The 23,334-nt window shown below is 49.8% G+C and overlaps 1 protein-coding gene across 4 annotated transcripts in view; it reads left to right on the top strand.

The window, feature by feature from the left end:
* The window catches only part of NSMF (NMDA receptor synaptonuclear signaling and neuronal migration factor), a 46,502-nt gene that overhangs the window by 13,771 nt on the left and 9,397 nt on the right, over nucleotides 1-23,334 (top strand). For 2 of the 4 annotated variants that reach the window (XM_088065850.1, XM_005527172.3), the window contains 9 exons: nucleotides 8,280-8,756; nucleotides 10,516-10,591; nucleotides 12,773-12,841; nucleotides 16,275-16,327; nucleotides 18,211-18,300; nucleotides 19,911-20,032; nucleotides 20,884-20,967; nucleotides 21,938-21,971; nucleotides 22,497-22,567. In XM_088065850.1, the coding sequence (XP_087921976.1) occupies nucleotides 8,280-8,756; nucleotides 10,516-10,591; nucleotides 12,773-12,841; nucleotides 16,275-16,327; nucleotides 18,211-18,300; nucleotides 19,911-20,032; nucleotides 20,884-20,967; nucleotides 21,938-21,971; nucleotides 22,497-22,567 (1,076 nt within the window). Of the gene's footprint in view, nucleotides 1-4,903; nucleotides 5,017-8,279; nucleotides 8,757-10,515; nucleotides 10,592-12,772; nucleotides 12,842-16,274; nucleotides 16,328-18,210; nucleotides 18,301-19,910; nucleotides 20,033-20,883; nucleotides 20,968-21,937; nucleotides 21,972-22,496; nucleotides 22,568-23,334 lie in introns of those variants that run through there. The other 2 variants (XM_088065851.1, XM_005527174.3) reach the window with 2 other exon arrangements.

The following is a 23,334-nucleotide window of genomic DNA, read 5'->3' as shown; positions in this document are numbered from 1 at the left end:
GACAGTAAATTAATTTCAAAACCTACAGAAAATCCTGTGGAATCCACAGAAAGTCTGTGTGAACAAGTAACAAATTGTTCTGTGCTCTTGAACTGCTATGCAGGGGATAAAGTTATTAAACAGAATGTAACATAGAGTGATGTTATCATTTTAGGTAAGCTGTGTGTGTTTAAGCCTGTACAGGAGATGCCTCTTGCTATAAGAGCAGTCACACAGTCCTTGGCAGCCAGCTGAATTGTTTCCTTTTTCCTTGGATCTGTTCTAATGACCTTTAAGTTGTCCTTGGCTGAATTGTGCCAAGGTTGTAAATGGAAAGGCTCTAAGACAACATCCTGAGGTTTTCTTGGTTTCTTTTCATGAGTAATTCCAGTGACACCTTTAGTTACGATATTTGGTCTAAGAGCAGCACATGGAGGTAGGAAAGGATGGGAAGAGAAAGGCTGGGGTTTGGTGCAGCTCAATTGAGGTGTCTGTGGGGCAGCAGGAAGGGGGGACTGGACAGACTGTGCAGAGACTGGCTGGCAGGAACTTCCCAGAATGGAAAAACTTGAATTTTTTTGTTCCTTCCATCATGGCCATTTCTGCAGGTGCTTCTGTCACCTGGAGTCTTTGCCAGGCTTTTTTTGCAGCTCCCCCAGCCCAGTTTGCAACAGGGAGAAGTGTTGGCTGCTGCTCACTTTGTAGCACCCTTGTAGTGCCTGTGGTGTCATGCTGGGGCCAGGCAGAGGATCTCTGATGGAGTCAAGAGGAAATTACAGATGTGTTCAGGTGCCTGAGGCCTGGGCAGCCCTGGTGAGATGGAGGGAGTGGGAGCCTCTCTGATGTGCATGAAAAGCTGCTGTTAACTCATCCTTGGGGTGCTCCTGGTTGCTCTGACTGTCAGTAAGGAGAGCATGGCAAGGGAGCTGATGTGGCTCCTGGATCATGTGCCACATCCTCCAGAGCAGCATTTCAGCCCTGTCCGTGCCTGTGACATCCATAAGCTCTCCAGGGAAGCCTTTTCACCTACTACCTCTTGGTGTATCAGCCTTGAGATCGTTATTGAATCCAGGAGAATTTAGTTGCCACAGGCAAGAATCAAGCAGTGAGAGACACACTTGGAAATACCACAATACTTATGGGATCCTTAAGTATTCACTTGGAAAGAAATAAAATTCCCTAGAAATTACTCTAAATTCTGAGGAAGAGAGGAGGGGAAAAAAAAAAGAATCGTCATTTTTAAGTCATCTTTTGAAATTCTGCAATGTATAACTTAACACAGTCTGTAACACTTCTTTATAAATAACCCCAGTAGGAAGGTTGCTATCCAATAAAAAAATGCTGTGAGTAGAAAATTTGGCTCCTTTTAGTTCATCCCAGCAGCTTGATCACAGGGAAGTCACATCTTTCCTTCCTGCAGAAATTCCATCTCAGGATCACTTGAGCAAGTTCTGGAGGCTTCACCTTTGGCTGGGCAAGGTGCTGGAGCTGCAGCCTGAGCTGTCACCCAGAGGCTGCAGGGAAGCAAAGGAAGGGCCTCTGCTGCAGAAGTTGAAGGTGTAGCATTGATCCAGAGTGACCTGAATCAGCTCCAGCTCCTCAGAGAGCAGACAGAGGCAATGTGAGCAGAATTGAGTCCTCAGTGCCTGTGTGAACCTGTCAGCTCTGAGCTTTCACCTTGTGCCTGGTGGGACAGGCCTGTTTCTGCTGTCATAACCCCAGCTGTGCAGCCAGGTGCCCCTTGCACTGCCAGCACACTGAGCTGGGATGAAGGCTCTGGCCTAAATATGACTGGAAGAAGGCAGGCCTTGATTCAGTCCAGAAAACAATGGTTTAAGAAATGTTTAAAGTCACTGATGAATGCAGTGAGGGAAAAGAGGTGTGGATTTTGAGGAGCAGAAAGGTGGTGGAGCCATCCGTGGGACAATGAAGACATAAATGGAGGAGGGAAGGGCAGGATCCTCCTTTTCTGGACCTTTCTCTCTCCCTGTGCAGGGCAGTCCTCAAGCAGAAAATGAGGCAGGTGTGAATCTTTGGGATGTCTTTGTTGCTTTATCTGCTGGTTCAGCTCCCCAGCAGAGGGGTGAAGCTCTGACACCCCAGGCAGCCCCAGGACATCCATGGAGGTGTGGAGGGAGATGCTGAGTGTGCATTCACTGCCCCAACTTGCTCCACTTTGCTGCACTTTGTTCTCTGAGGATTGTCCATTTTAGTTTGCCTTTTTTTATCTTTTTAGTCCCTTGACTCGAAGGAAAGGAAAAGATAAAATGGCTTTTGCATCCCTCATAACTTCACATTCCACAGCTGATCAAAGAGCTGCTTCTTCAATCATAACTTTTATTTGTGGTTTTATCCGCTGGAGAGCTTGTGTGTTTGTGTGTGGCAGAATGTCTTGGAGAAATTGGGGAGTGGTAATGAAGAGCAGGAGAGGGATTGCAGATCAGCAGGACAGGCCAGCTGCCTCCTCCAAGGGCTAAATTATGTGCAAGGCTGTGTTTTCCTTCTGTTTTCAGTAAAACAGCAGTGTGTTCATGCTCTGCTCGCTTTGCTGGGGCAAGGGTGTGTGGAGTTGCACAGCTGCACGAGGTAAGGAGGCTTGCAGGTGTTGCAGGGTGTACCTGGAGGGAAGAAAGGTGAGGAGGAGCATTTATTGGTCACAGCTTCTGATTCTTCCTGATGGGAGGCCCAGCTCCTAGACTGTGGAGCTGCCAGCCCAGCCTGGTTCAGAGTAAGCACCAGGTTGACCTTTTTCTCTAGAGGATATTTGTTTTGTCCCCAGGACAGACCCAGCAGTGCAGCTGGCCCTGCTCTCAGTGTATCCCTCTGCTGATGAGGTGGAGGTGGCCTTTTGGGGAAGAGCCTGTGCTCTGGAGGGAGTTGTAGGTGGCCTGAGCCCAGGACAGAGCCGGGATGTGAAATCTCATCTCTGAGGGCTTCAGGCTGCTTCCAGCATCAGCTAGTGCAAGGATGGTGTGGGTGTATCCTGCAACTTGCTGTGGAATATGGTGTTGGCTTAGAAAGGGAACAAAGACGTAGGTCACGGTGTTACCATGGAGATGATGAGGCCATGGAGGAGCTGCCACTTGCTCCTTTGGGTCGTGTCTCACAGTAGCAATTCCATCTATTCACATTAATGTTACAGGCCAGACTAAAAGGTTACTCACCTGTGAGACACCAGGTCAATGCTATCTTGAGTTTGTTTGTTTTCAAAGCCCGTTTGAGCAGAGAAGACTTAATTGGAACCATTTTGTCATAGCTAAGTGACCTTCTGGTTTCTCAGAGCAGCTCCCTTCCAGAAGCAGCCTTTGGCTGTTCCCTGTGGCTTTGCAATGAAGTGTGTGATGTTCCCTCCTCTGGAGCAGTGGGATTGGGGTGCCCAGTAAAGTCATGATGGGGCTGGCTTGGTCAGGCCTCAGGTAACCCATAGTGAACACTCTGCAGGTCCTTGTGCACAGCTCAAGGAAGACAAGGAGCTGCTGCAGAGGGTCCAGCAGAGGCCACAAAGGTGATGAGGGGTCTGGAGCATCCCTCATATGAGGAGAGACTGCAGGAGCTGGGTCTGGTTAGTCTGGAGCAGAGAAGTCTCAGAGGGGATCTGGTTAGTGCACACTAGACACTTAGACAGGGAGCAGTGGCCATCAACTAAAACACAAGAAGTTCCACCTCAGCATGAGGAAGGTAGAAAGAGCTCTGCATCAGGTGCCTGGGGAGGGTGTGGAGTGTCCCTCTCTGGAGACATTCCAAACCCACCTGTGTTCCTGATCGCATTTCAGCCCTGAGCCCAGCAAGGTGGGCTGCCTGTCCTGTGCCAAGGGTCACATTGTTGGGAGAACAGAGGACATGGGGAGAAGCTCTGGATTACATCTCTGAGAGGGAGCAGAGGAGACCAGGACCTGGCAGCTCACCTGAGAGGCAGTGACAGGCATGTGGGAGGTCTTGGAATTGAGATTGCAAGAGAAACTTCTCAGCTGTGCCATTTGAATGGTTGTTGTGGGTTTTGTAGTGCCCTTGGCTCTGGCCAGAGCACCTCTCTGCTCTCCTCACTGAGGGAATCACCTGGATTCCTCCTGGTGCAAGGTAAAAACATCATTAACCTCATTCCTATTTCTATGAGCAGGGCCACGTACATACGCCCAAAAACTTTCCATTCATCTTCAGTGACTATGGCAGTTCTTTGATATAAAGTTGGAACTTAATTGTCATAAACATCAGGTCCAGAGAGTTCCAGCTGAGGAGGAACAGGGAAGAAAGAACTGTCTCTGATTTTCTTTTTTTTTGCTGAGATGACAGATGTTCTTTTAATATGGTTTATCTGGATTCCCCTTTGCCACTTTGCCTCTGATGCTGGAGCGGAGGCTTTAAATCTAAGGTGCTTTAATCATCAGTTTAGCTGCTAAATACAGGAATAAATTTGGAGCTTCTGTCTGTGCCTTGTGGCTGTATTCTGCCTTGATTTATAAACTTCTCATCCCACGGGGTCACAAGGCATTCTGCAGCAGAAAGGAGTTTGGCTCCACAGTTGTGGATGGGCATCAGTCAGCTGGGGCTGTTCCCAGCGTGTTCCCTGCTCTGGAGAAATGGGGTGGCAGTGAAAGGAAAAGGTGCAAGTCCTTTCTCAGTTCCCTAAGTCAGAGTGAGTGCTCAGACTAGAGTTCCTGAATGAGAAAGGATGTATTGTAAATATCTAATAATAATAATAAATGCCTAATGATCAGGAACTACATGTACTGGGAATGTGGGCTCTTTTTTTCCCCAAGACACTGCCAGTTGCCCAGCACTTTTTATTTTATTATCACTGCTGTCAGTCTTTGGTCATGCATGTGCCCTGTGTTGGGCAGTGCTGCGTGGAAGGTACAGAAAGAAATGTCAGACAGGAGCAAGTGAAGCCAAAAAGACAAAAAGACTCATGTTCAGGTACGTAATGAGGAGGGTGAGAAGTGGTTTGGCCCTCAGGACTGGATGCCAAACCCTGCTGAATGGAAATACCACCTGGGATGTTCCTGATACAGATGGACACATGATCTACAGATCAAGCAGGTTGGTCTTCTTCCCTTTGCCTTGTGCTCAGTCCCTCATGCACAACAAATCCATGTAGAGCAGGAATCAAGGTGAAAAGAACCTGAGGAACCTGATTTATCTGGTCCTAGGTAGCTTTGCAGCTGTGTGAGACACAGGTGTTGCTGCTGAGGGGAGCAGAGTCGTTCCCAGGGCAGCTCGGTTGGCACCAAGGAGGAGGGAGCTGTGCCAGGCTGCCCAGTCACGCTGGCCAGGGCTGCTGTGGCAGGTGGCTGGAGCAGCTGGGAGTGGGAGAGGTGGCAAGAACGATGTGAAAATGAAAAGAAGGGAGCAGCAGCTCAAGGCGAGGGTGTTAACAGCAGCCTGCTGCAGCTGACTCCAGAAGGCAGCTCCAGTCATTAGTGCCCCTTGGTTCTCCTCACCCAATGCTCCTGTGGCTCAGCTCTAATCCAGCATTGATTTCTGGACCAGCCTGAAGTGGTGTGGATTCTGTTCTACAGGCCAATCATTCATTATGATGGATGTTTGAATCTCTTTTCCTTCCACACTATTTTTTTTTCTGTAGGTAAATTCTATATTAACGACTACTCTTGAATAAAGCTTTGCACTCCCTTTGCATATGAAGTTGCTTCTCCAGTGTGTAATTACTGAAGGTGCTAAATTGAATGAAAATGAAGAATCATCCAATTGTTTTACAAAAAGAAAGCACATTGGTGTGCTGGCAGCCCTTTGTACTGTAGATCATGAAAATTCCTTTGTAAGTACAAGTGGAAACACCTTGAGGAGGGGACAAGTAAGGTAGGAAGAATGATGCTCACATTTTGCATGCTAGATCAGGTAAGTAGTTTATTTCAAATATATCTGGTCAATCCTGCCAGGATTTCAGTAAACAAATGATGCTTATTGAAAGCAGTCATGGCTCCCTGAAATGTCTGTAAATTTTATGGAGCTGAAAAGACCTTAGTGCCTATAAAACAGAGACTGGAATTGGTCTCTTTGCTCTTGTGATCATCAACATTTTCAGGCATATTATGCTTTGGGGACCTCATTTTTCCATTTAGCCACAGATCTCGGGGCTCAGGAATTCCTGGATCTCTGAATTCCAGAGCTGTCAGTGTGTGAGTGAAGGTGACACTCCTGTGTGTTCCCTCTGAGGAGGCTGTGCATCTTCCATACAAGTATCAGTTTCAGGAGGAGCAGGGGCAGCTGTCAGCCACGATTTTGTGGTGTCTTAAGAAATCTGTAGCGTCACTCTGCCCACACAGATTAGTAAATTTGACAAGTTGAGACGAGTACTTAGAGCTGGCCTTTGTTTTTAATTTTAAAAATGGTTTGTTTGGCACTATTAGCAAGCACAGATCTTGGCAGATCTCAAGGAGTCATTTGGTGGTGTTTTCCCAAGATATGCCCACTCTAGAGCAGAGTTAATCCTGGAGCTGGGGAGGATCTGAGCTGCTGGAGAGCAGATGCAGGGGACCTGCTGCCTCTTGAAGGGTGACACGTGGTTTGAGAGACTCGGGCCTGTGTCACTGTTCTGTGACACTGCACCTGCAGCTGGGTACAGGCTTTGGAATGCCAGCCTGTGTGTGGAGCACCTTCCTCCACTGGAATGGCCCTTGTTGTTCATCAGGCTCCTCCTGGAGCAGGTGCAGACGTCCACACTGACCATGGGGCAAAGTAGAGCCCTGCCAGCTTTTCACATTACCTGGGCAGTGTCTGAGGGGCACTACCCCTCATACACACGGGCATGGATTTTTGACTTTGTGTGAAGCCTGGACAGAACATCAGCTGCAGGTTCAAAAGGCACAGCTCTTTCTTCAGGACTCCTGCAGTGTCTTCTCCTGGCCAGCTCCAGTATCCAGAGACTGTGAAGAGATAAATGAAAGGAAACCTGACTTGTGTCAGCCTGAGCAGCCCTGACAGTCCCTTCTTGAGCAGAATGGCCAGACTGATTTATTTCCTAATGGTGCTGGAGGAAGTTGTAGCTCAAGCAGAAAAATGAGGCAAGGGTGACACCCTGTACCAGTTCCAGCTCAGTTCTGGTTGCAAACAGAGCAGGGGGAGAGGCCCTGGGCAATGTGAGCATGTTCCAGCATGGATTTCAGATTCAAAAGCTGACTGTGTATGGCCTCAGCTTGGGTGGCTCCTCTCAGAGGGGCACAGGAGCACTTCATGGCAGAATGTGGCAGCAGTGAAAGGTCCACGTTACACACAGACACCACCACTCTTGTCTAGAGGTCGTTCTCCTCTTCTTCCTTCACTTCATGGCCAATTGCAAGGTAGCCAAGCCTTCAAATTGTGGATGAGTTCTTCCAGGTCATGACTCAGTAGCTAAAGAAGTTTCGTTCCTTAAATATCTACTAAAGTAAAGGCTTGGGTTTGCTTTCTGCCCCTGTTTTAAGTGTTTCTGTCTGTGCTGGACACTAATGATTTCATTTTTTGGGTAGTAGTCACATGAATAATGTATTCCCTGCTGAGCCTTTTTGCCAGTCCCTGAGCTGCTTCCCATCTGAAGGGAAGTGTAAGAGGTAATTAACAACCACTTGAAAAAGGATTAGCAGGTGGGTGGGAGCTACTGTTGGGTTCATGCATGGAATTGCCATGGAAATGCTGAGATTTCCTGGCACTTCATCCAGTGTGTGGGCTCCAAAGATAGTTGCACTCATGGGCCTCTCTCCTTTGGATCTTCCTACCCTGCAAAGGGAGCGGCTGTGTTTTCTTACGCCCGTGGCCATCTGTGAGACCGGGGCGTGCAGGGAGCGGGGTGCTGTGCCACAGCTGTCAGCTGAAGTCTTGCTGTATTTCTTTTCATGTCAAACCACCTGGCAGAAAATCAGGAGTTAAAAAAAAAACCCAACAAAAAAACTTCATTGGTTTGCCCCTTTGCCAGTGTTCTGAAAGAACTTAATGCACCAAACAGAGCTTGGCACTTGGAGAAGGTGGTGCTGGTCCTTGTCCCGCAGACTGTACCAGCTCCATAGCCCTCGTGTGGCTGAACAGGGCTGCAGCTGAACCAGGGCTGTCTTGCATGGCAGCATTTTTGGGTTGTGCTACGAGACCTGCATTTGCTTCTAGAGTTGTTGGGTGGCCACACATGCTTAAAATACCGGGTCTCTCTGTGAGAAATATCTCTCATTTCAATGAATGTTTAGAAGGTGGTGATGGGCACGCGTTCAGCTGAAACGCTGTGGGGACCTCCTGATTTCTGTCTCCCCTACGCAGCAAAGAGCCTTCTGAATTGTCTGCAGGGCTTTGCTTTAAGGAAAACGTGCCTTTTGTTTCAGATCACCTGCTAGCAGACTCCTACATCGGGCAGGAGGACTCCCCTGAGATGCAGCAGGTGGCCCAGAACAAGCGCAGGCTCTCGGTCATCTCGGACGGCAAATTCGAAAGGAGCTTCACGGAGGAGCAGGCGGAGAAGATGCCGAGCGAGGGCCCCAAGCCACGAGTCTACACCATCTCCGGCGAGAGGCCAATGCTGTCGGAGCACGAGAACGACAGCGTGGAACTGGTGGTGATGAAGGGGGCTGCCCACGAGGAGTGTCACCACGGCCACCACGCGCACGGCGCCGGCGGCTCGCACGGCGTCCGGCACTGCAAGGCCTGGCCGGGCGGCCGCCAGGGCTCCAAGGAGTGCCCCAACTGCACCAGGCTGGCTGCCCCTTCCCAGCAGTCCATTGAGCTGGAGCAGCACCCGCCTGGTGAGGCTGGGTGGCACAGGAAAAGGCTGGAGAGGATGTACAGTGTCGATCGAGTGTCTGGTGAGTGACACCAGAGGTGACACCCATCTCATCCCAACGCAGGGGTTTTGATCCTGGGCCCTTCTGGTTCTGTGGGGCAGCATTCCTGCAAAGGGATTGTCAAAGGAGGAGTTTGAAATATGCTGAGCTCAGTTAGAGGCCAGCTTGTCTTGCTCCTGGTCATCAGCAGCTGCTCTGGCTTTAAAGCTGTAAAACACATTAAGGGATTGTCAGTCTTTTGAGATGAGTAGTCCGTGAGAAGCCTGTACAGAATTGTTGGCTAAAAAGGAATTTATACAACTTCTCCTTTGCTGCTTCTGTGGGTTGGAGGCTTCAAACAAGTAATTCATTTGCAGTCTTGAGTTGTTCTGCTTTGCTTCTGTCTGAGTGTTTTGGAGGAGAGCAGACTTTGGGACTGCATCAGAAGGAAGTCTTTAGCATACTGGAATGCAGTTTCATTTAACATCTATATTTCCTTGGAGTGCTTTGAATCAAGACTTGACGTAAACTGTGAGCTGAGAAGGAGTGTCTGGTACAGCTTTCTATAGATTTCTTGGAAGCTGCACTTCAAAGGAAAGCTCCCCAGTTGCACTTAGCATTTTTTGCATCTGTAATTGCAGCCACTTTCTGTACTTTTCAGGGAATAATCTGTAGGATATGATGATCTGTACAAAACATTTGATAAGATAGCTGGTCTGTGGTAATTATGCCTGCAGTGGGCAGTTTGACTGGGCTTGGGCCAGTGAAAGTGAATTAAAACATACCTTGACAATGCCAGAATATTAAATATTATCAGATCTGAAGGCTTGAATGACTGAGGCAAGACACAATCAGCAACATGGAGCAAAGCATTAGGCAAGGGAGCCACAAATTGGGTGTAAAGCAAGATGACAAATCAGGTATCCCCCAACCCCAGGAATCCAGTCCTCTGAGATCTCACAAGTGTTGTGGCAGTGGATTTCAATACCACTCTGATTCCCTGCCTGCCTGACTCCAGCCTGGGAGTTCTCAGCAGGAGCTGCTGCTTGGGCAGGTTCCTCTTCCATATATAATTGCTGACTCACTTTGCTTTTTGCCTTAGTGGTCATTCAGTGAAGGTGATGCAGAGTTGTGATGCCCTGGAATTAGGAAAAAAACCCACAACTGGTTTGGGCAGGGCAGCTAACAGAGAGAGGTGACTAAATCAGCTCAGTTATCTGCAGGTTGTGGAGCTGATGGGTGGTTTGACTTCCAAACCAGGGAAACTCCTGAAGGCCAAGTCACCAGGAGCAGCTGTGAGAGGGGTTTATTGAAACTTCAGTGACAGAAAAAGAGAGGATATTTCAGGCTTACTGTTCTGAGTGGAAGGTAAATACTTTTCTACTGGGCTGTGTCAGAAAGAGCTGGAGGAATGGGACAGTTTAAATCAGTGGTATAAAGGAAAAGGCAGAGACAGGAAAATGCCCTTCATGAAAAATGTTTCTTTTCCCTGCTTTTTTTTTTCCTAGTTCAAATGTCAGTTCTGTAATTCCTGGATTATTCTAATCTTCAGTGTTTAAGATAAAGCTTTTATTCTTCACTTAGTATCCTGATAGACAGGCTTTGCAGGAATTTACAGAACGCTCGGTAGCAGTGTGCATTTATATGAGGAGGATGAGACTTGAGCTCCTGTTCAGTCAGGTCAGGATGCTGAAGGAAAAGTCCTGTGAGAAAAAGCTCAGTTTTCTGGGGAGGAAGTGTGGCTGTCTGAAGGATGTCTGTGCCTGCTGAGTGCTCAGGCTTTGCTCTCTCTCTCTTGCAGATGATGTCCCCATACGAACCTGGTTCCCAAAAGAGAACCTCTTCAGTTTTCACACTGCTACTACAACTATGCAAGCGTAAGTGAAACCACTGCTGTGCATTTTGTTCTGTACCTCAGAGTCTGGATGTGCTCAAAGCTGAGAGCCTGGAGCAGGAGTTGTGTCTTTGGCGTCACTGTTCAGGGATGAGAAAGAACGAGGGAAACTTGTCTCTTGTTAATTTTCTTTTCCCATTTCCTAGTTCTTTGCTACTGCTCTCATTTGTTTGGTTTTGCCTTCTTTAACTCCTTGGGCTACCCAGCTCTTCTCTGCTTCCCTGGTTTTGTCTGTGACACTGTGGCCTGGCTGCCTCTGCAGAGCAAGGGTCCTGTGGATCACCAGCTGAGACCCTCCACCAGCTGCTTCTGCTGCACACACTTCCCAAGGGAAGATTATTCCAGGCTTGTCCTGCATCCCTCACTCCAGAGAGGTGCCTTCCTCTGGGATAAGAGCCCTGCAGCTCTGCACTGGTGTGCATGTGTGAAGAAGTATCAGTAAAAGCTCTGTAAAGTATGACGGGGTGTGAGTTAGGAGGAGCCTTTCCCTCCACACTCCGTGCAGGTTCCTGGCTGCTGTGTTTGGGAGGAGGCAGCTCTCAAAGGGCTGAGCAGGGTAAGGGAAGCCTTGTGTCCAGGTTGTACCCTGGTTGTACCAGGTCTCCAGGTTGTTCTCCAGGCTTGCCAGCGAGTGCTGCCTTCCTGGTTTTGATTATTTCCTACCTGACTGGAAAACCCAGCCTTGTCACCTTTTTCTTGTGTGCTTCTTCCAATGTGTGGGACACCCTCAGCTCTCTGTTTTCTTCTTGTCTAATCTGATGTCCTTTTTGTACTCTTGCTTCTCTGACATTTCTTCTTCCCCTTGTACTTTTCCCTCACAAAATTCTGAAAAGAGGCTGATTATTTCTCTTGGGACAACCCAGACTGGATCAGACCTGGAAGGATTCATGTAGGGAGGGCTGGATCTGGAGTTGAGGACTGGGGTAGCTACATCCCCCAGATAAAAAACATTTTAAAATGTGGGTCCTGATCTGACCCACAAACCACATGTAAAATCAGCACATTTGGACATAACCTTTGTGTTTTCTGGGCAGATTTGATGCAGGATGATGGCCCATGGTTTACAGGGCTTGAAGGCCAGCTTGGGGTTGGTATGTGGAATGGTGCCCTGAGGGAGCCCTTGAGGAGCACAGCTCCCTTGGTTGATGTGGCTCCTTGGTTAACATTTCTGGAGCTTCTGTGCTGCCTCTGAAGTGATGCAGAAACACCTGCAGAAGTTCAGGGCATCTCCCCAAAGCGCTTGGGTGGCTCCCCAGGTGCCCCTGGCCTCTGCTCCAGCATTTTCAACCTGCTGTGCCCGCTGCCTTCATGGAGCAGACAGTGTTTGTCATGGTGGGAGCAGCTCTCCCTGCTCCAGGAGCTCGTGGTGCTGCAGCCTGACAGGCCACACTCAGCTCCTGTGGATCTGCACGTTCTCTGGGTCTGCCTGGAGCTCAGTTTGCATCCAAGCCACATGTCAGCCCTGCCCCAGGGAGGACTGAGCTCAGTCAAGGAGGAGTCTCACCACTGAGAAATGTTTAATTTAAAAAGCAATTTCCTTCCACCTAACAAGAAATATTCCTTCTGGAGTGAGAATTCCCTTAGAACACTGGCTGGGGCTGAGCACTAATAAATTCCTCTTCTCTCTCTTTTTCCCTGCATCTCCTGGAATCTCTAGCATCTCGTAAGTATAATCTTCATTTTTTTTATTTCCTTGTCTGTTGGTGTCCTGGATAAACTCTCCTCTCCTGTCCATCATATTCACTCATGCTTTCCCTGTGCTAGGGGCTGTCTGTCAGCTGGCAGGAGGTTAGGTGGCTACACCAGGTAGGCCTATGTGGATCCCACCAAACCATCCTCATCCTCTGAGCGCAGCCCTCAGTTGCTGGCACGCTTTGTCCCTCTCGATGCTGGTGTGCAGAGAGGCTGTGGCTGCAGCTCCCAGGTCCATTCTGCAGAGCAGGGATGGTGGTTGCTCCTTTGGGCCACGTTCTGATGTTTGAGGAGCAGCCCTAGGGAGTGAGGAGCTGTGGTTTGAGTGCCCTGCCCTGACCCACACACGGTGCTGCCCAGCCCCATGGGCAGCTCCACCTCTGTTGTCTGCCAGGAGCTTCCGTCTGTGTGTCCCTTGTCCTCTCCAATTCCAAGCTGTGGACTTGGTTAATGCCTTGAAATGGTTTCCCAGGGCGTTCAGGGGCTACGCAGAGAGGAAGAGACGGAAACGAGAGAATGATTCTGCAGCTCTTATCCAGAGGTAGGGCCCCTTCCCCCTGCAGCTGTGGCTGGTGTTGCATGGGCCCTTGGGGTCACTGCTCAACCCTGGTGCCGTGACCGTGGCTGTCCCTGTCTCTGTGCTGTTCCTGGGGACACTGGCAGTGGCTCTGCTGGAGCTGTGGAGGTGAATGATGCTCAGGATAGCTGATCTCCATCTTCTTAAAGAGCACTGTTAAGTTGCTTTTTAGCATTCCATGTGATTTGTGCCTCAGGCAGGGAAATACTTTAAAAATTAAAGATGCAGTTTCCTCATTCCAACTTGGAATTTCATATCACAGAGTGGTTTGGATTGGAAGAAACCTAAAATAGGATCTAGTTCCAACTCCCCTGCCACAAGCAGAAATTTGTTTGAGGTTAGATGAATATTGTATGTGCCATTGCTGCATCTACAAATGCACCTCAAAAATCTAAGACCTAGGCAAAATTGACATCTCTAGTGACCAGAAATCTATTCTTAAGTCTTTCTTTTTCAATAATAGAAGGGAAATAAAAGTGGATGGGGACTGATTCCTTGTCCAGGTATTACAGGAGGGCCTGGTTTCCTTCTGCAGGCCTCCTCTGGCACGTCACTTACAGTAGGAATCAGAACTAGTTTGGTTTTTTAAATGTTCCAAGACTTGTGGCAGCCTACTAAGAAGGATAACACAGCATCTGTCATTGGTTTAAAACTGCCATGATCACTTCAGCACAGTTCAAAACCAGGTGAGAGAAAAACATCAGGTTTTCTTAACTGAGAAATTAGGAGGAAATATGGGGTTTTTAGCATCTTCAGAATGATGAGATTTTTTTCATCAGTACAGAGAAATAAAAATCCAAACTAAAGACACTCTAAACAAATAGACAGTGTGTCTTTAAAAAGAGAGATTTCTCAGAATTTGTTAGGTAGTGGCAAGTCTTGGAGTGAGGGATGCCCAGAGCTTTGCCCACAGCTGGAGCAGCCAGAGAGGGGAGTGTGAGAGGTGCTGCCAGGAGTTCGGGTGGTGAAAAGGCTGGGCAGAGTCTGGTGACCCACTGCAGGCAGAGCTGGAGTGGGGCTGCAGTGTCTTGGAGCCCCTCTGGCTGGGATGGATACCCTGGAGGTGCCATGGGGCCATGCAGACCATGAGGCACACTGGAGGAGAAAAGGGAGTGATACAGACATTTCATCACTGAAACTCGAGGGATTCTGGTTGTGTCACCATGGATGGAGGGATCTCGGAAGGGATCAAATGCCACAGGTGCAGGAGGCAGGCAGGAAGGCTGGGCAGCTTTGGGGAGCCTGACAGAGCTGGTTGCAGCTTTCCCAGGGCCAGTCCTGTCGTGCTGATATGCAGGCACAGAGGAGCCTGAGGCAAGAAGCCCTCAGAAGGACCTAGACGTTCAGTGTGGCCACGTTAGGAGGCTGTCCCAGACTTGCACTGCTCTTCCAATGTGCTGTTTTTTCTAGAAGGAAAGAGATGGAGCAAAAGGCTTTTGTCCCATTCTGTATTTAGTGCAGTGGTTAACCTTCAACAGCTGGATTCTCCTTGGAGCTGCTCTCAGTGGTGTTTAGGAGATGGTATTTAGGTCTCTCATGGGAGAGCCCAAGCTGACCAGGCAGCAACCTCCTTCCATGGCAAAGGCTGCTTTGCCCCTCTTCCCCCAGGGTCTGAAGAAACTCCTCTGTGGAGAGGACATTTAACAGAAAATGGGTTTTAATCCAAATGCCAAAAGCCCAAAGGATGTGACAGTGGCCTTGGGCAATTAACATTGGTGCTCAGTTTCTGGTATGATCTCAGCCTCACAACAGACCACAAAGATTTCCATATAATGTATGTCTAAGACATTTTTGTGTAAAGAACAGCCCTGGTTCCCTTAAAATGTTGTATTTATTTGTATTTTAATCTAATGCACTGTAAGACAGACGCAGTTGTCAGTGGTGGTGCACTCCAGAAGGCTTTGTACAAAGAGCCAGGCCAGGGATTTGTCTAAAGGGGCACTTGTCTGATCCACAGCAGTGAATCTTCATGTACCCAAGCAGAGACAAAATAAATATTTGGGAAACATTAATAGCCCAAGCATAGACAGAAGTTTGGCATGGAATAATGCTGTTCCAGCTGCTGGTTTTGCTTCTTGCTGAATTTGGAGCCTGATGACAGCAAGGGTTCCCAGGCCAAAGAGGGGAAGTACAGGAGGTGACGTGGGTGAAGTGCTCTCCCATGAGGACTGGGCTTGTGTGGATCTCCTGGACAGGAGCAGATGTTTCTGAGTTTCTCTGAACAACTTCTTGTCAGTGCTGGAAGTGTCTTTTGGTCCAATCAGTTTGCTAAAGCATCTGCATGGTTGTATCATGTCCTTACTCATTCCACTAACCTGTGTGTGAGCCAGACAACTTGTGACTTACCCCTTTCACCAGCTGTGGTGTGTGTTATCTGGTGTTTGCCCTGTGTGTTGGGGGGCACAAGGAATCCAGGGAGACTCCCCCACTGCAGGGTGCCCAGTGCATGGGCTCTCTGTCATCCTGGGGCTGCACTGTGGATGAAGCCACGGTTGCTAAATAGGGTTTATGGACAGGTGACACTGCTCTTGATGCTGCTCCTCCCTGTCTCTTCGTGTCCTGTTTGTTTCTGTCCCGTTCCTGCCTTGTGAGTGATGAAAAGCTAAGAGAAACTGGTCCCTTGCACTCAGAGGGGCTGGACAGAGTCCCTTTGCCATGGCCTCTCAGGAGTGGCCAGGACATTCTGTCTCACACAGACCTGACTCTGGGCTGTAGCTGCTGCCCAGGGCTTTCCCCAGGAGCTGTGTGCTCTGCAGCCCCTCTGGACCTGCCTGTGAGGCCAGGCCAGGGCAGCCCACGGGGAGAGCAGGCCCGTGGGGACAGGCAGCATCACTGAGCTCTGCTGTGCAAGGAGGGAGAACCTGCTTTGGTGCTCCCCGGCTCTGCCTGGAGGGCAGCACGGGCTGCATGGTTACCAACAGCACAGGAGGGGTTTTAGGAGCTGCTGTGTTTGGGAATGAGCACAGCCACAAGTGTGGTGTGTGCAGAGCCTGGGCACCCCCCTTTCCTGCTGGAGGGAGGGGAGCAGTTGCTGCTCTTTCCCAGGAAAAGAGGGAACACTGCCAGCATGGGCAGTGGGTGTCCTCAGCAAATACAGCACAGGTAAAGCTGAACCAGAGAAAAGGGAAAGCAGCCATGAGCAGGGGGCTGCCCTGTGGGACCCCACTTGCCCTGTACCACCAGCCCAGGGAGCTCAGAACAGCCCCACTCAACAAACATCACCACCCCCAGCACTAAATCCCTGCAGGCTGGGGACCTGGGCTCCAGCTTTGGAATGCCCAGAAGGAAATACGCCATCATCCCCATTTTATTTTCTTCCTCCCTGTTTTCACAGTTCTGGGCCCAGGTGTTGCTTCATGTCACTTTTCTCAAAGGTTGTGTTTGGCCTTTCTTTCAGGAATTTTCGGAAGCACCTCCGCATGGTGGGGAGCCGAAGGGTTAAAGCACAAAGTAAGTGAGCACCTGGAAGTGTGGCTGGAGTTGGGCTTTGTGGGGTTCCTGGGAATTCTGTCACATGCAAATGTGGGTTGAAAGGACCTGGCTTTGGGCTGGGGAGAGGATTTGACCTGTTGGTGCCATTTTAACCTACGAACAAGTAGGCCAGGTGGTTGCACATGTCCAGGACGTGTCTATGCCTGCAGCAGCCTGGAGGCTGTTCCCAAAGACCCTCTGCCATGGCTGTGGGACACCTCTGGTGCAAGGCATGGAAGGAAAGCTGCAGCATCCTTGTCCCCTTTCTGGATTTTGGTGGTCACTGGTGTGGAGGGCAGTGAGGAGAACCCAAGCTGGGAGTCCAGCAGAGGTGCCTGGCCTCTCTCTGCCGCTGTGACCAGCTGTGGCTCCATGTGCCTGCTGGCTGTCCCCTCCTCCCCTGTCCCACTGCCAGCTCCACAGCAGGATCTGAGGGAGAGCCTGGTGGGAAGTGAGATGATGGTGCAAGGAAAAAGAAGAGGATCAGAGAAGAGATTGAAGCGAGGGGCAAATCAGGGAGTGTTATGCCTCTTGGGGGAAGAAATCACCTCTCAGCTCTGCAAAATGGCAGTTCCCTTTTTTGTGGGGAAGGCAATAATCCTCCAAAACTTGGCTGGGCAACTCCCTTAGTGCTGTGAAAGTGGTGTAACCTGCTCCTGGGAGCTGAGGATTGCTCCAGAAGAGAAAGCATCTTGTTCTTCCCACCCCTTGGCCAGGCATCATGTACAGAGTGCCCACAGCAAAGCACTGCCGAGTTCAATTTGCATTCTTTCCTTTCTCATATGCTGTGGGAAGTGATCAGCAAAGAGCTTTGCCCTTTCCAGAGTCTTCATTGGCATCTGATTTAGCAATGCCTGACGTGGACAGGGCTCACCTCCGGGAAACTCAGGCCTCAGGAAACTCTGCCTCAGGAACTCTTGGGTCATGTTTTCAAAGCTTTCTTTCTGTGCACAGTAGCTAAATGCCTGGGTTTAACAGAAAGCTGAGGATGGAAATCACCTGAAGAACTGAAGACCTGGTTTGATTCCCCAGACACCCACCCTGGCCATACTTCAGCAGGGGACAGGCTGCTCTTGTGATGCTGATCCGCAGTGAAATCCTGTGCTGTTGTTACTCAATTCCCTGCTGCACACTCTGTCTGCCACCAGAAATAGGTATTAGTGCCCATAAGTGGCTGTTAATCCCGGCATAATGGCTCTCACATGAGCTTGCCAAGTCAGACGTGGTGGTTGCCAGTTCCCAGGAATTTGCCTGCGGTGCAGCCGTCTGAGCCAAGCTCCCTGGACTGTGCTTGGGAAATGCTCGTGCAAACAATACAGCACTCCTTGGGAGGAAAAAAAGCCAAGAGTAGTGTTCACAAGAGTGCAGGCAAGCAAAGGCTGAAGGATTTCCTCTTTTGCAACAAAATGTAGAAAGCAGGAGCTTTCCAGAGACATCCCCTCCCTGCTGTTCAGTCCAGCTCTGACTGGGGTGCCAGTAGAACATGAAGGGAGAACTGACTGGAGAGCTACAGCCTTCTTCTGGCCATTAGTTGTCATTAGCTTTGCAGTGTGTGTTTCTGTGAGGCCTTGGAGTCTGAGCACTTACACTGGGACTTGGTTAAATTGAGGTTTGAGCTGTGTGCATTTGAGGAGAGACCATCGAGTGTTGTCCTTTTTCTGTGTTCCACATTCCATCCTGTGCACAAGTGGGCACTTTGTCTCTGCTGTGTGGAAAGGACTCACGTTTGGCAAGTGGAAGGACCAGCCCAGGGGAGTCTGTGATGTGTGGCTTTGGTGGCAATCTGCTGGATGATTTGTTTGCTGGCAGCAGCAGAGGTGCTTTGGGATCTGTTAATGTCGTGCTCTGGTTTTATCCTTTAGCATTTGCCGAACGGCGTGAGAGGAGCTTCAGCAGGTCCTGGAGTGACCCGACTCCCATCAAAGCTGATTCCTTCCATGACTCTCGAGAAAGTGAGTTCTGAGTCCTTTGAGCTTCCTCCTGTGGGCAAACCCTCCAGCAGTTGTTGACTGGAGTCCCACTGGAGTAACTCCTCTGTGCCCTTCTGTCCTGTCTGTGATCCTTTTTTAGTTTCCTGAGATCGGAGCAGGTAGCGCTCCAGGTGTATGTACCTGTTCATCTGTGTGTACCTGTATTTATTTGTAGAGCACCACTCATCCAACCTCAGGTTATTGAGCAGTTGCCAAAGGGTACCCAGTGGTACGGCTCTCTTACAGCCCTCTGTTCCCATCATCCCTTATCCTCTTGGCACCAAAACCTCTCTGGAAGCTCACCAGTCCAAAGCTGTCTTCACCACAGTGGGGCTAACGTGGCTTCCCATGCAGGAGCCCCTTCTGGGCTCTTTCCTAGCCTGGAATAGCTCAAGAGCACAGCTGATGAGATGGATTTGATTTCCTGCACAGGTGATAGCTTGGGGCAATCTGATCTTCATTTGGGCTGCCAGGAATCCCTCTGGGAATCCCCAGTAATGCTGCCATGTTCTGCTTGAGGGGACTTGAGATGCTGTTGTGTTCATTTACAGGAAGGAATGCCAGCATCTTCCCACTGTATTCTTATAAAGGGAATGGCTGTTTTACACAGATTTTATTGCAAGCCTCTAGGCAGGAGCTTGGTGGATATGAGTTTGCCCATGTTGAGGTGAATTTCACTAATGAAATGATCTGATCTACCAGGTAAGCGTGAGATCTGGCCCTGCTAGGTGTAGAAGACCCAGGCTGCAGGGGGAGGTGTACGAAAGGCCAGGTTCAAAACATGACCCTGTTGTTTGGCAGTCTGACTCCTCAGCTACCCGGAGGTGGATGGAAAAGCCATGGAAAAGCCATGGAAAAGCCATGGAAAAGCTGTGGTTCACACAGGCTCCGGGCATTGCCCAGCGACACTCGGACATCCCCAAAGGCACAAAGAGTGGCACCTCGGTTCTCTTTCCTCAGTCCAGCAACCATCTCTGTTTTTAACCTTTAATGGTCAATTATATTCCTTCCAGATGTTTTTTTCCCCAGGAGCACTGAAGGCCAACAGGTAAGGTCGATTTGAAGAGCAAGTTCAAGTCTACTGTTGCAATATGACTGTGTTTGTTGCAGCTGTCCTCACGCACGCTCTAAGACTTCTCTGCCAGGATCACTCTGACCAACAAGGCAGATTTTCTTTATAATCCCTCAAAAGATGTAGTCAGAGCAGTAATTACTACAAGAAGATCAGCTTTGAAGTCTTTGGACTTTTGCTTATCAGCCTGGCAGTGCTGAAGTGTAGAGAGTCTGTCTGTGTTCCGTCTCCTTCCCCATCTCTGGAGTGACAGGGTGACTGTTGTGACTTAGCATTTGAAAACCAAGCTTGGTGACTGCGAGAGTGATGAAGTTCTGTGACACGTGGTGTGAGCTCTCTGTGCACTCTTCATTTGTTACATGTTTGTCTGTTTGAAGACACCAGTCCCAGAGTGGTGTCTGTCACTCTGTGGGTGACAAGAGGGCACGAGTGTCGTGGCACCTCTTGTGAAGAAGCTGCCAAGGCAGGATGGAGTGGGGAGGGCTGTTCTGCCCTTGTAATGCTCCCTGTGTTCTGGCAGGCCATGACCTTCAGGATTCCTGCGGGACTCTGGATGGTGACTTTGACTTGAACTGGGAAGCAGAAAAGGAACTTGAAGCCATGGCATGTGACGGAGAAGACTTTATTCCACCAAAAATAATGGTGAGAGTTTGCAGCTCATGCTCTGCCTGTCCTTTCAGTGCTGCTAGGTTCAGGATTTTCCTGGGAAGTCTGATGTACAGGCACTGCACAGCCTCAGGTGGCCGTGAGGGTCACTCAGAGATGAACCAAGACTTGACACGGTTCACATCTGTTATTGCTGGGGGTAATGCATTGAAAGAAAGCTAGGACAGAGCAGGACTGACACCAACACAGAACCAAGTCAGCCTGAGCTTATTAACCCTGAAAACAGAGACCTGGGCACCAGTGCCAGCTCTGCTCCCACAGTGAGGAGCTGAGGGGTCTGGAATCACAGCAGAGCTCAGGCTCTGGTGCTGCTGGAGCCAGCTGAGGGTTCAGCCAGACTTGTCAGGCACTGTCTGACACCTGCAGCCCTGTGCCTGCTGTGCCTGCTGCAGTGCCAGCCCTGGGCTGGGCCATGTGCAGGTCCCACCAGACACTGAACACTCCCTACAGCTGAAAGGAGGTTTGGCAAGAGTGGTCCTTGCTGGAATACAGCCATCCATGGTGGTGCTGCTCCATCCTCTGTGCACCCCAGTCTCCCCTTTCCAGACTGTTCTGGAAAAGGGGAGAACAGTGCAGCCTGAGGGCAGAGCTGTGTGCTCATGTGTTGGGGGTCAAGGAGATGGTGACAGTCAGGGGCACTTGGCAGGCCTGGGGGTGCTCTGGGCTGGAAAGCTTCCCTTGGGATATGGATAGACTGGGTTAGCTGCTACCTGACAACACTGAACACCTGAAAACAGCTGAACAGGACACTGTTTTATGGCCTTTGTGCTTCTGTCCAGACTTTACTGCCTTCTCCTCATGCTGTTGCACCTTTTTCCCCTTTGCAGCTCATTTCTTCCAAGGTGCCCAAAGCAGAGTATGTCCCAACAATTATCCGCAGGGACGACCCCTCCATCATCCCCATCCTCTACGTAAGTAAATCACTTCTGCTGTGCATGAGGAGTCATGTAGAGACTTTTTTATTTCCCTAGTTCCTTGTAGGGTGACAAAACGCTGATGTGATTTGGAAAAGCTGTCAGGAAGGGGCTGGGGGTGGGTTGAACCCAGCTTTGGGGTGTGGGGTAGCTTTGTGGGGGCTCAGGTCTAGGTGGAACAGTCAGGTGGGGTGGAAATGGTACACATGAGCTCCGGGAGCTGCGTGGGAGGATTATCAAGGGAAGGCAGGGCAGGCATTGCCAGGCTTAGGGCTCCTCCTTATGCTCATGCTTGGGATAAGCAGCACCTCGGAGCTCAGCAGTGAGGCACCAGCCCCATCACCCCACGTGCAGTGGGGCATCCCTGTCAGTCATTCATTTAACTCTGACTTGGCACTGGGAGTCTGGCCTGAGCAGATGTCTGAAATAGCAGTGAGGAGTCATGGGTTTCTTTTTCCTAATCACTTAATTTGCAGGGGAAGGTGGGACTGAGAGCCCAGCAAGGCCAGTGTCAGTGTGCAGCAGGCAGTGCTGCTGGGATTTAGCCTTGCTGCTCTTGCTTCTCTTCCTTGGAGGATTGTTAGGTTGTCCTGATGACCCTGCTGTGGCAGAGGCAGCTGTGTGTTTGTCAGCCAGCTTGGACAGGGGTAAAGCCAGAGAGTGGCTGCAAAACATGGCCCAAATAGGCATTGCTGGTGTTGACTGCATCTGAGGGACAATCTGTGCTTTGGACATGTCTGCAGGCTTCAGCTTCAAGCCTTCAGGTGGATTTGATCTTCATGGACTGTTCAGTCTTTAGCTTCTGTGCTGAAATGTGATTTAGGGTGAGGGCTACTGCTGCTGTGGCCAGCAGCCATCAGTTGGTGTAAATGTTCTCTTAAAGCACCCTTGGAATGGGAATGTGTGATTACTAAGGAGCTGGTGGGCTGACACTGAACCTTTATCTGTCTTTTGTCTTGGTTTCCAGGACCACGAACACGCCACCTTTGATGACATCCTGGGTATGTGAATGTTATCTCCTCTTTTCATCTCCTGCCCATTGCAAATGTAACCAACAATAATTAAGACACTCAGCTGCCCTGTGCTTCAGCTGCCACTCACAGAGGTGTTTTTTTCACCCCAGTGACCCCTGGCAGTCAGTCAGCTGCTCTTGGATGTGCTGCTGTAATAAACATTCACTTCTGTGGCTTCTTTTTTGTGTTAAACTCATGGTTTATGGCAGGGAAACTGAGGCACAGAGCAGCATTGTTCATTGTACCTGTGGTGGGGAGTGGGAGCGGTGACAGAGGGCCAGGATGGCTGGGGCTGCTCCAGAGCTGTGGTCACTGCAGAGCAGTGTCTGGTGCTGTTCCATCCCTTCTCTGCCCTGTCACCTGCTGACATTTCCTGCTCCCCACAGCATCCTGGGCATGTACTGAGCACCCCTGCCAGCTCAGCTTCCTGCCCTCAGGACCAAGTGTAAAGAAAGAAATAAGATTAATTTTGAGATTTGTCCTTGGTTCATCTTTTTCTTTTTCTTTTTTTAGAGGAAATAGAGAAGAAACTTAACATTTATCGGAAAGGCTGCAAAATCTGGAAGATGCTGATATTTTGCCAGGTACATGAAAGTTGTTAAACACTTGGGTGATTTGTTACAAATTTGTCTTTTTCTATGGGGAAAGTGACATAGAGGAACCAATATTCCAAAGTCAGCTTCTATTAAAGTCGCTGCCAAGGCACAGCTTTCACTTCCCATTTCCCAGACGTGGAGCAGTCTCAAGTTGCTTTGACAGCAGGAAATCAAATCTGATTTAGTGAGGCCAAGTCAAGAGCTGGGCTGATTCTCTCAAGGAACTCCAGAAAAAGCAGTGTCAGCACTGACCTAGAAAGAATTCCAGTGACAGGAACAGGCACTTGCAGTGTCATAGTTATGGTTTCCATCTGGCTTCAGTGTGACAGTGACAGTGGAGTGTGCTGTGGCTAATGGCTCAGCTGGGAGCTGGAAGCCAGAGGATGCAGGAGAAGGGTCAGGCTGGAGCTGTGCTGGGACAATCCAGGCCCTGCTGGACTTGGGGGTTGCTGGGGTTTTCCTTCCCAAGTTTGCAGTTCCTCTTGGTCAGCTGTGGACTTCCCCAGCACTTCCTCACTTGAGAAGTGAGGGAGGTGACCTGACTTAACTCCTTCCATGTGCCCAGTGCTGCAGAGGAGCAGCTTTGCAGCACACACTGACCTGGAGATTGTGACTTTTAATGTTCCTGGTGTTGTGTCAATCTGTTCATGCCTCCTGCTGCCCAAGAGCAATTCCTCTGCAGTGCCAGCCCTTGCCTGCTGTCCCTGCCGTGCTCAGCTTCTCCTCTGCCCACCCCCAGCATCCCCAAGTGATAG

The sequence above is a fragment of the Pseudopodoces humilis genome, chromosome 22, assembly GCF_049639895.1.
Source record: "Pseudopodoces humilis isolate 2021_Gansu_Grassland_sample_001 chromosome 22, ASM4963989v1, whole genome shotgun sequence".
Classification (NCBI taxonomy): Eukaryota; Metazoa; Chordata; class Aves; order Passeriformes; family Paridae; genus Pseudopodoces; species Pseudopodoces humilis.
This window is presented reverse-complemented; position numbering and strand designations above follow the sequence as displayed.